The sequence below is a fragment of the Salvelinus namaycush genome, chromosome 10 (genome assembly GCF_016432855.1).
Source record: "Salvelinus namaycush isolate Seneca chromosome 10, SaNama_1.0, whole genome shotgun sequence".
In the NCBI taxonomy this organism is placed as follows: Eukaryota; Metazoa; Chordata; class Actinopteri; order Salmoniformes; family Salmonidae; genus Salvelinus; species Salvelinus namaycush.
This window is the reverse complement of record NC_052316.1, coordinates 8,667,551-8,679,986: the sequence shown is the minus strand read 5'-3', so window position 1 is coordinate 8,679,986 and position 12,436 is coordinate 8,667,551. Positions and strand designations below refer to the sequence as shown.

The 12,436-nt window shown below is 43.2% G+C and overlaps 1 protein-coding gene across 2 annotated transcripts in view; it reads left to right on the top strand.

Moving 5' to 3' along the window:
• The window catches only part of LOC120054635 (choline transporter-like protein 5-B), a 59,157-nt gene that overhangs the window by 16,335 nt on the left and 30,386 nt on the right, over window positions 1-12,436 (top strand). For both annotated transcript variants that reach the window (XM_039002128.1, XM_039002129.1), the window contains exon 2: window positions 11,969-12,017. In XM_039002128.1, coding sequence (XP_038858056.1) covers window positions 11,969-12,017 — 49 coding nt within the window. The remainder of the gene's footprint in view (window positions 1-11,968; window positions 12,018-12,436) is intronic.

Genomic DNA, 12,436 nt, shown 5'->3' with positions numbered 1-12,436 from the left:
GGCTATGAGGGGTGACCAGTCCTCCTCTGGCTGTGCCGGGTGGAGATTATAATAGAACATGGCCAAGATGTTCATAGATGACCAGCAGGGTCAAATAATAATAATCAGTGTTTGTCAAGGGTGCAACAGGTCAGCACCTCAGGAGTAATTGTCAGTTGGCTTGTCATAGCCGATCATTCAGAGTATCTCTACCGCTCCTGCTGTCTCTAGAGAGTTGAAAACAGCAGGTCTGGGACAGGTAGCACGTCCGGTGAACAGGTCAGGGTTCCATAGCCGCAGGCAGAACAGTTGAAACGAGCAGCAGCACGACCAGGTGGACTGGGGACAGCAAGGAGTCATCAGGCCAGGTTGTCCTGAGGCATGGTCCTAGGGGTCAGGTCCTCAGAGAGAGAAAGAAAGAGAGAATTAGAGAGAGTATACTTAAATTCACACAGGACACCGGATAAGACAGGAGAAATACTCCAGATATAATAGACTGACCCTAGCCCCCGACACAAACTACTGCAGCATAAATACTGGAGGCTGAGACAGGAGGGGTCGGGAGACACTGTGGCCCAGTCCAACGATACCCCCGGACAGGGCCAAACAGGCAGGATATAACCGAGCCCACTTTGCCAAAGCTCAGCCCCCACACCACTGGAGGGATATCTTCAACCACCAACTTACCATCCTGAGACAAGGCAGAGTATAGCCCACAAAGATCTCCCCCACGGCACAACCCAAGGGGGAGGGGGCGCCAACCCGGACAGGTAGATCACTTCAGTGACTTAACCCACTCAAGTGACGCACCCCTCCTAGGGACAGCATGGAAGAGCACCAGTAAGCCAGTGACTCAGCCCCTGTAACAGGGTTAGAGGCAGAGAATCCCAGTGGAGAGAGGGGAACCGGCCAGGCAGAGACAGCAAGGGTGGTTCATTGCTCCAGTGCCTTTCTGTTCACCTTCACACTCCTGGGCCAGACTACACTCAATCATAGGACTTCAATAAAATAAAGACTTAAAGGTTGAGACCGAGTCTGCGTCTCTCACATGGATAGGCAGACCATTCCATAAAAATGGAGCTCTATAGGAGAAAGCCCTGCCTCCAGCTGTATGCTTAGAAATTCTAGGGACAGTAAGGAGGCCTGCGTCTTGTGACCGTAGTGTACGTGTAGGTATGTACGCCACGACCAAATCGAAAAGATTAGGCCTTTATGTTAGGCCTTTATGGTAGAGTGGCCGGACGGAAGCCACTCCTCAGTAAAAGGCTCATGACAGCACGCTTGGAGTTTGCCAAAAGTCACCTAAAGACCCTCAGACCATGAGAAACAAGATTATCTGGTCTGATGAAACCAAGATTGAGCTGGAGGAAACAGCTGGAGGAAACATAGCACCATCCCTACGGTGAAGCATGGTAGGGGCAGCATCATGCTGTGGGGATGTTTTTCAGCGGCAGGGAATGGGAGACTAGTCCGGATCGAGGCATAGATGAACGGAGCAAAGTGAAGAGAGATCCTTGATGAAAACCTGCTTCAGAGCACTGAAGACCTCAGACTGGGGTGAAGGTTCACCTTCCAACAGGACAACGACCCTAAGCGCACAGCCAAGACAACAAGGCAGGAGTGGTTTCGGGACAAGTCTCTGAATGTCCTTGAGTGGCCCAGCCAGAGCCCAGACTTGAACCCGATCGAACATCTCTGGAGACCTGAAAATAACTGTGCAGCAACGCTCCCCATCCAACCTGACAGAGCTTGAGAGGATCTGCAGAGAAGAATGGGAGAAACTGAAAAAGACTCAATGCTGTAATCGCTGCCAAAGGTGCTTCAACAAAGTACTGAGTAATGGGTCTGAATACTTATTTAAAAGTGATATTTAAAATTTCTTAAAACCTGTTTTTGCTTTGTCAATATGTGGCATTGTGTGTAGATTGATGAGGAATTTAAAAAAAAATCTATTTTAGAATAAGGCTGAAACGTCGAGACTCCTATGGATCTGCTGAGGGCTTTGCCTCATCAAATATGAACGAAAAGAGAAGTTCTCTCAAACCTGCACGCTGTGCTTGCTTTGCTAAGTTGTTGATATTTGCAATGCAGAACGTTGAAGATGTTTTTTCTGCATGACACCATGCTGAAAGAAGGGTGAAAGGGGTTGAGGAACACCCGACCCTCGAAGATGAGAAACACCCGACATTCTGCAGCCAGTCACTCCCTGTCTAATTATGTTCATGAATGGGCAGAATGGAAAAGGCCAACTGAAAGGCGTCTCAGCTCCAACCCAGGCGCTGCACCTGCAGTGGTGGAGCCGTTTGCCTGGCCACCCTATGAAAGAAGCCTGTGTTACATAGTGGAACATGAGGACACTGGTGCCTGTGTCCGCCTGTGTTGTTGTGTCTGTGTACTGGATGTGTTTATGGGGAAAGGCTGAGAAAGTCGGAGGAAGAGGGGAGAGAGATGAGAGTGAGCAGGGGGAAACAGTGCCATACTGTACTTGTGTTGACATTGACAACAGTGTATATGAGGACAACCAAAAATACAAAAGCCCAATATATCTCCATAAAGATGCATTTAATCAAGGAATATACTGCTGTTTTTGTGGCCTTAACACATCCCCGAATAATGATTTTATAACAGACACAAATACATTGTCTGGCATCCCTTTCTAGCCTTTTACAAAGCCTCTTCAGCCCTATCACAGTCCTCTACCAAGGACATCTAGTCCTACCAAGGATACTGACACAATTCAGTTCAGTAAAAGGTCACATTTACAGTGATTTTGAAAAGATCTTTGCCCAGTAGTTTTTTTTCCAGTAATAAGATACATTTTTGTTTCTGCTCTATCTACATTGCTCTCACATGGAACTAGACCAAGAACTGACTGAATTAATTGATAAATTATGCAGAATCAGACAGACTATTTGCCTGGTGAATCAGTTTGGTCACTAACTGTCTCCATAACTCATAAGTCTACACTATTACAACCAGCCCCATCAGGAGGGCTCCAGTAGAGGGATAACAGCATTATTTTCTCTTCTACCAAAAAAACTTGAAATACAACATGATGAAAAACACCCTCAAATTATTTTCACTGAAGCGCTGAGCTTTATCACTCCACGCCGGGCTGTTACGTTTGGAAAGGCTCCAGCACAGGCATTTTGAAGTTGCTTCCCACCACTCAGCTTACTTTAGCACTGTTTGGAATCGGCCTGACTGAAATGAAGACTGTCTAGTTGAGGCTCTCCTATAATACTCACCGGCCAATTTCTTTAGGTACACCACCCCGTTTAGGAAAATGGTTGTGGATTGTTATATAAAGCAGGCAGACAGGCATTGAGGCATTCAGTTACTGTTCGATTGAATGTTAAAATGGGCAAAACAAGTCACCTAAGTAACTGTAGTATCCTTAAAGGCTTCTTAGAGTTATGACTCATGAGACTTAAGTACAGTTTAGTATTTAATTGTAACTTAGAATTACATTCTCTAATGCACCTGGCTTAAGCTACCTGAAGCTTTCTTAAATCATAGTTATATAGGCAGACATAGCAAATAGCTACGGATAGCGGGAAGCAAACCCCCGTGGTGAGTCAATACTGCCATCTATTGGTAAACATAAATATACCAGGTTACTACAGTAACTTTGAGCGTGGTATGATCGTCAGTATGATTGTCGGATCCAGTATCTCAGAAACGGCCGCCCTCCTGGGCTTTTCACGCACGACAGTGTCTAGGGTTTACCGAGAAGGGAGCGATAAACAATAAACATCCAGTTAGCGGCAGTCCTGTGGGCGAAAACAGCTTGTTGATGTCGTAGGTCGAAAGAAAAATGGCAAGAATCGTGCAAGCTAACAGGCGAGACACAAACAGACAAATAACGGCGCAGTACAACAGTCGTGTGCAGAACGGCCTCTCGGAATTCACAACTTGTCAATCCTTGTCACAGATGGGCTGTTGCAGCAGACGACCACATCGGGTTCCACTTATATCAGCTAAAAACAACAAGAAGCGGCTCCAGTGGGCACGCGATCACCAACACTGAACAATTGTGGAGTGTGAAAACATAGCCTGGAACATGACAGTGAGTGGCCTGCGAAGTCCCCAGACCTCAACCCAATAGAGTGCCTTTGGGATGAGATGGAACGGGCTGTTCGCAGCATGAATGTACCACCGTCCAATCTGCAGCAACTGCATGATGCCATCGCGTCAGCATGGACCAACATCCCTGTGGAATGTTTCCAACACCTTGTAGAATGTCCTGAAGAATTCAGGCTGTTTTGGAGGCAAAGGGGGGTCTGACCTGGTACTAGATGTACCTAATAAACTGTCCGGTGAGTGTATATCTTCAAGGACATCCATTGATTAACCACTGAATGATTGGAATTGGAATGTGGAATTTGAGGGGAGTGACACAACTTTGTTAAACCATCAATGATGGCAGGTCAATGCTGTTGTGTAGATTGACCCATAATCTGTTGCTTTGGCAGACAGAGGATGCAACTGAGATTGGAGTACAATGATTTGTGATATGTAATTCTATACCCAGTCTGCTCTCAATGCCCCAGAGAGTAGCTATAATGACCAGTTCATTTGCGGTGGATGATGAAATCCTATTGTTTTTCTCCTACAGAAATGGCAAACATTAGACATGAGAGATTTGCTGAGGCTTGTTATTTGCCCGGACAAATAATGGCCATGTTAACCCCTCACTAGCCTCGATATCTAGACTACGGCATCTGGCTTCGCAAGACTAAACCCCTCACTACAGCACACATCACACATACTTGCCCTACGGGCACAACATGCACCATCATCCCTAATTTCATACGTAAAGTCTCAATGTGAGATAGACTAACACAGTGTCAGTAGAGGGGCCTAGCAGACACCAGTCGCCCTTACAAGAAAAATTGATTTAAACATATTTTTGGATGTATAAGGAAATATTATGAATTGATCAAATCATATATTTATCAAAAATGTATTTAATACATTGAAATACATCTGGACATTATAAACACCTGCTCCTTCCCTGACATAGACTGACCAGGTGAATCCAAGTGAAAGCTATGATCCCTTATTGATGATAAATCCACTTCAATCGGTGTAGATGAAGGGGAGGAGACATGTTAAAAAGGATTTTGAAGCCTTGAGACAATTGCATTTAAAAATGTTTCTGATAAATGTATGAAATATATTTTAGAAAAATATATGATTTGGCCAAATCTTTATATTATCTCATGTATTGTGGAATCTAGAAATCTATGTATCTAGAAATCTATGTATTTTAAATGTAACATAAAATAAACACACTGAATTAAATATTTTATTTAAAACGGTTCTAGAACTGAATCTGGGTTGTTGATTGCCTTTGGTGGGTTTTTTCATCTGATAGCTGTAAAGAAAAAGGAAATGTTGAATCAGATTGAGAAATAAAATCATGTATATTGCTTGAGCGTTTATTGAACAGATATTCAATTTAAGTTCAATCTTACCATCAAATATGATGCTGCTATCATAAAGACATCAGGCAGGCACCATCAGTTTGCACCATCAGTGTGTTGGGTAGATTTTTAGGGGGTGGAACTGCTTTAATATTGCAGACAGATTGTGGCTTCTGTCAATGTAATTATCTGCATCATATAATTTTTTGGTAAATATTTATTTTAATATATTTTCCATCTTTCTTATTTTACCCTAACCCTATCATCCCTCCCCTAATTTGAGTAAACTAATGGACAACAATACTTAGGCTTCTACTTCCAGCTTATATATACATTTTACAGACACATATTTTACATTAGTTATGTTTTTTGTTACATTTGTTATTTTTAGTCTGACCCTTCAGCTTCTATTAGCCATATATTTTTCAACTGTGCTGTGATGTTTCACAAAAGTCTTGCACCTTTCTATTCACATAGTTTCTACAGATTGTAAATTAAAGATACAATGTTTTGATAAGAGTATTACATTATTGATTGATTGATTATGTCTTTTCAAATCACCTAGCAGTGCTATTTGCAGAGTTAGCTAAATCTTCCGCCATTCCTTAACCTGCGACCAAAAACCATCAATGTTGGTGTGGACAGTGGAATTAGTAATTAGGTGTATTCATTGCAGATCAGCAATTTCGAATTTAAAATGATGTGCATTGTCCTGAAAAAGGATTGCAGCGTGTCTAACATTTTTCTTCCACATTTAGTCCATTCCCTTCGACAAAATTCTTAGCATTGACTCACAATTCCAAGCCTTATTCATCTCTGCTTAGTGCTTACACATACAGTATGATCTTCAGGGCTGAACAGACATTCTCCATTAACTTCAGCCTTTGGAAACAAAATGGGACAAGCACATTTTGAAGACATTTCTTGAAGTAATTAGTTAGAAACATGACAGTCAAAGCTTAGAAAATCATGCAGGTATAAATACTGGTGAATCAAATTTGAAATAAATATATATTACTTGACTGTTTATTGAACACCTTATTTAGCAGAAGTTCAATATTTACCTTAAAAAATGATGCTGCTATCTTTAGGACATTAGGCACCATCAGTTTGCACCCTCCATGTTGCTGTGCACGGGTTCAACAGAGCCAACACAATGATGTTATCTAACTGCCACAATATGCCTCGCAGGCATTTTCCAAATGTTGTTGACTATAGCCCTTCGTTCATCCTGACCCCAGCAAACACATCACACGTCAACTACTCTCTTTGCACTGGCTAAGTCTAAGTACAGTCATCAACCAAGGCCAAGTATACTGGTGGTTCAGTGTTACTGATGAATGTCAGGCCCCCCGGTAATGTATAATGGGACTATAGTCAGTGTTGTGAACCAGAGTAAAGCTCAGAGGCCTTCTGAGAGGAGGAAACGCCAGGCTACTGTGGTGAGCACACCAATGAAGCCAAGCGTTCAGGATTCACAGGTTGAGCCCATTTTAAGCAAATCCTGGTTTAGTGTGTTTGTACTGATGATAATCTAGTGAATTTCAGCCACTCATGTTGTTGATTAATGTTGTAAGAGTGCTCTGGAAACTTGCATTTAGGTATTTCTGTGAGTATATGCACCCAATAGTATGGTGACATTGATCGCCAAGCTGGTGGCCGCTTTTTACACCCTAACAAGAGGCTGATGCCCACGGCCCCCATTGGTTCCCCAGTAGAACACACTGGCAGGCCTCTGCATGGACTTACTGAGTGTTCATCACTGACATAGAGACAGAGCGATATCTCAGGCTCTCCCAAGACTTTCCTCCTGCCCCTTGCTGTTGCGCAATCTGTCCTCTTGCTGTTGGCTTCCCTTCATCTCTGTATGAATTCACATCCTCAATCCTCCACTTGATACCGACCAGTCTGTTTTCACCACGATGGCTGACAAACACCAGGGAGCACTCAGTCGCTTGGAATATTCACACACCATAGCAATATCAATAAAAAAAATGTTTTCTGTCTATTTGCATTCTGCCTGGTTGCTTGAGTCCCCGTCCAACAGATAGCCAGCTCACAACCCCCGGCAGCTGGAGCTCTAATTAGCTCTGATATGAGTTAATGTGATGCAACCGGCCAGCCGCTGGTTTGTAAGAACATCCACCGGGATATAAAAGCAACTTAAGGCAACTAATGATGCATCACAGAGAGGTAGCAAGTTTCTATTAGTATCATACGCCATGCGGAAGTGCTGACACAGATCCAACCAATCTCCTACTGCACAGAACCCACTTTCAATATCTACTCTGAAGCCATATACTGTAGGAATTGTCAATGGTGAATCTGTTTGGCCAATAGTCATTGCCAGTTACTTGAACTGGCTGTGAAAGTTCTGTTGGAAGTGTCTATAGCAGGGGATTTCAAACTTTTCTTGCCCAGGGACCCCCCACACAGGCAAACCGGCAACCCCGGGACCCCCATCATGTTATCAACAAAATAAAGTCACTTCTTGTCTTGTCATGAAGTGAATGTTAATGGCAAATAAGTAATCAACATTTCAAATGAATAGATTTGGTAGACAGTGTCATTATTTTGACCTCCGCACAGTTCATTGGAAGAGGAAGTATAAACTAACATCTAAGTCTATTAGCTAGAAAGGTATCTTGGCGGTGTAGAGAAAATGTTGCTGTTGTAAAGATCATTTCCAGCAATTCTAAACAGTTTGGCATGGAGCTGAGAGACAATTTTGCAGTTTTAAAGCTAATTTCCTGCAATTCTATGCATTTTGCCATGGCTAATGCTATGTTCCGCCGCTTTTGATTCTCCCTGAGTGTCTAGCTTTTATTTGACTGTAAAGCCTTGTTCTTATTGGCAGTTTGAAGTGACTCAAATCATATTTAAAAAAAAAAATCATATTCAATTCAAAACTGTTCTTTTTCTTGAAGTCTGAACAGCCAAAAAGCACATGGAATCTGATATTTTAAGCCACATTTTAAAACCAACTTCATAGGTTGTTTGAAGTCAGATACAAATCTGATTCCTGGCCAATCGGATATATTTGCCCCTCAAGTGGTTTTTAGACTGTTATTTGGAATATCTTGTTGCTTGCTAGCTACTCTGTTGACAGTTTGACGAGGACATGTGGTAGTTAACTAGCTTGTTAATTGTTCACAAACAAATAGGGAATGTGCTAGAAAGCTAAGCATCTACCCAGCTAGCTAGTTGACTGCTGTGGCTAGCCAAAAAGGACTTGTTTCGTAAGTCAGATCATTATCACACTATGATTTTAAACCTTCAAAGCAACTGGGAAATGTCCATGACAGGCATTGTTGTCACCTTAGCTTGCTACATAACTTCTGAGTGATAGGAAGCACGAGCACCACCATAAATCAGCCTACACCACTGTGCACGGACCCATCGTTACCATGACAACTAGCATAGCCATGTCAGCAAAGGACTGCTGTCAGAACACACACATACGATTTGGTCACTTCTAAGAAAAAGGATTTGAGAAGGAAAACTGATTTGACCATTAAGGCCTGCAGTGTGAACGAGGCTTTAGTTTTCAAAGATAGTAAGATAGACAGATTTTCCATCCTTTAAAATGAACACTTAGACGACCTGCCTAAGAATTTTCTGTACAAAAAAAAAACTTTGCTCCAATGACTGTAATTTCCTGGATGCAGAGACATAAAAAGGCTATCCACGAAGGTATTCTGTTGCAGCTAGTGATGGTCATAGAATAATAATGTCCACATACAAAATCCCCCCCCAAATAAAATCGTGGGCCCCCTGCAGTACCTCGTCTGCGGATCCCAGTTTGAATAGCATCATGCTGGTGCAGGTGTCCTGGGTCCCATTCCTACATCTTGCACTGATGTAATGCAGAGTTTTTTTTTGCTGCTTTTGCCTGAGGAAATAGATGGTGTTGCTGTCATGACCTTCAGGTCTTGGAACATGGCAGGCTAAAGCATACTGCCATAGTACATCCGTGTCTCAATCATATCGATGTAGTTTGCCAATTAAAATAAGTAAATGTGCTCTATAAGGCGGTAACACATTAGCCTGGTCCCAAATCTGTTTGGGCTGTCTTGCAAACTCCTGTGGTCATTGTCATGCAAAACATGACCAGGCTATTAACACACGTCAACTACGACTGCACCTGGTCCTGTGTCTACGTGTCCTTGGCTGAGAGATGCAGATTTATCCAAGAAATCCTCCAAGGTCCCATCTTTTATTTAGAATCAAAACACAACAGCAGTGCATAACTCTAGAGCAGTACAGAACAATAGGCTGCATACTCAGTGGTTTGGATTATAGTGTTTCTCTCGCACGGGTTATGGGTTCAATCCCCTTGGATCTGATACTTTACATTCTGTACATCGCTTCGGATTAAAGCATCTGCTAAATAACTAATGGCTCTTCCGAATGTTATGCTAATTAACTAATGACTCTTCCGAATGTTATCCCTGAATATCCTAACAGTGCTGCTGAGAAAATGTCTTAAACCAGAAATGATGAACATCACAGCCATGGGATTGATCATCAACGTAAGAGCAATTCCATGCGTCTTTCTCACTCTCTCTCCGTCTCAGCCAATGACATCCAGTGATTAATGAGTGCTCAGTTAGGAGGGCAAGTGCATAGTACAGTATCCATGGTGCTGGGTTCTGCCAAGTGAGCTGTATCTCTCAGAGCAGAAGCAAGTCTTCAGAGACAGGCAGATGGGAGATAAGCCCACTCATGCTGCTCTGAGAAATTACACTCTGTGTGATGATGAATGTGCTCACAGGAACCGTTCATACTGCAACTCCATGGGGGAACTAGCAAACATATGCATTATGCATACACACACGTGTGGGCATACACGTCGACACACACACGTGTGGGCATACACGTCGACACACACACTCGTATACACGCAACAGGCACACACGTGCGCATGCACACACACACACACAACCAGATTTTTAGGAGGGCTACGTGGGGTGGTGTATAGTGGGTTTAAAGTGGGACTGATAACATTTACAGGGTCAAGTGGAGATTCCTGTGCAGTGACCCAGATATGCCTTCTGTGCTTCTGTGCAGTAAAATTAGATGATTTATAAACCCCCAAAGGCTCTGTGCGAAACACAGAACTTTCTGTTATCTGTAGCTGTCACGACTCCGACCGAAGGTGACTCCCCTTCCCGTTCGGGTGGCGCTCGGCGGTCGTCGTCGCCGGCCTACTAGCTGCCACTGACTCTTTTTCCTCCCCCTCCTTATGTGTTTATTTGTTACACCTGTGTTGAGGTGATTATAATTAGTTGGGCTTTATTAGTCAGCCAGCCCGTACGTTTCTTTGTGCGGGATTGATTCTGTTGTACATTGGTATCGGGAGTAGACGAACGTATTGTTTGTTTCATTTATAGAGTGTATTTGGACTGGGTTTTTGTCCCCTGTGTATGGGACATTTGTTTGTGACACCCAGTGTTTTCGTGGGGACATTGTTTACCGTGTGTGCATTAAAAGCACTATATTGAACTCTCTGTTGTTCCTGCGCCTGACTTCACACCCCCCGACACCCAGAGCGTTACAGTAGCAGTGGTTCCCAAACTGTGGGGTGGGACTCAGTCCGTCTTTCAACTTACTCTTGAAAGGTGTAATCGTAGAATGCACAAGGTGCAATTTTGAAATTGGGTAATGCATCATCAGTTTTCCTCTTGTCATGTCAGTCATTGCATACCTTAGAGAGCTATTTATAACTTGTCAGAAATGTCCAGAACAACTAGCCTATGTCAGCTAATGTTTTTTAAGTCCATAGATTTTGTTGTAATGTTTGAGTCACTCAAATATCACATGAATACACGTACGACATGGCAAAATGCAAGACAATTAGCTTTAAAACTGCAAAATGTTCTGTTCACCCTATGACAAAATGTGTAGGATTGCAGGAAATAAGCCTTCCACCAACAAGAGGCTTGTGTGCAGAGTATTAGACAGAAATAGACGTGGGATGTTCCCCAGTGCTGAGTTTGGGAACCCCTGCTCTATAGTAGCTTGGCATCATGTTAGCACCTCAGTACAGCTACAGAGGCTGTGTCCCAAAATGGCACCCTATTCCCGACATAGTCCACTGCTTTTAACCAGAGCCCTATGGGTCCTGGTAAAAAAAAAGGTGGTGCACTATATAGGGAATAGGGTGCCATTTTGGACACAGTACACAGAGAGGAGCTGTGAACTGACCTAGTTAGTGCCCTCCCAGGCAGTTGCATGTTATGTTTATTGCAGGACAGGACCAGACACAATGTTATGACTACAGGTAGATGTGCTGTTGTTTTACTCTCTCATTGATCACCATGAGCATTCCTGTCAGTAATGACATGTGCAGTTATCGTATGTTTCTCGAGGACAGTTTCTGCTCTATAGTCTGAGTCTACATGCAACAACTTATCATTTGCTCTCTTACATGACGTCACTTGTCTGGTTATTGGAGATTTACTCTGGATGTTCCTGTTTCTAAGCCTAGTTGTTCACCAAGGGGCACAGTTGTTTTGCATGTTAGAGGCTAACCGTGCAATGATCTGCTTCGCCTACAGGTGAGCCGCGCAAGTTTGACCCGGGCTTCAGAGGACCTATCCATAACAGGTACTGTATCCTCTGGTCTCCTCCAACTTCCCTTGCATGAGGAAGCAATAGAAACATGTTCAGTAATACGCTTGTAATTGACTCCATGATGGACGTTCAACAGCGTATTGCTAGTTATTCCCCAAAGTTTTTTTCTCTCTCTCTCTCTTTTTGATTTGCGCCAAAGATAGGCCTATAGTCATCTTCTCAATCTGCCATAGAATTGAATTGTGCACTCCATCAAAACCACGACACATCTTATATCATTCTTTCCCCCCCCCCCCAAATGAAAATATGGACCTTATTGTTTCATAAGCTTTTTTTGCACGTCACTCACTGTTGACGGATTGATAATTTGTCAGGCACTGTTAACAGAGAGGGAGGCTGAGTGCTGGCAGCTGTCTTCGCTACATCACACAGATCAATAGCTGTTAGTCACA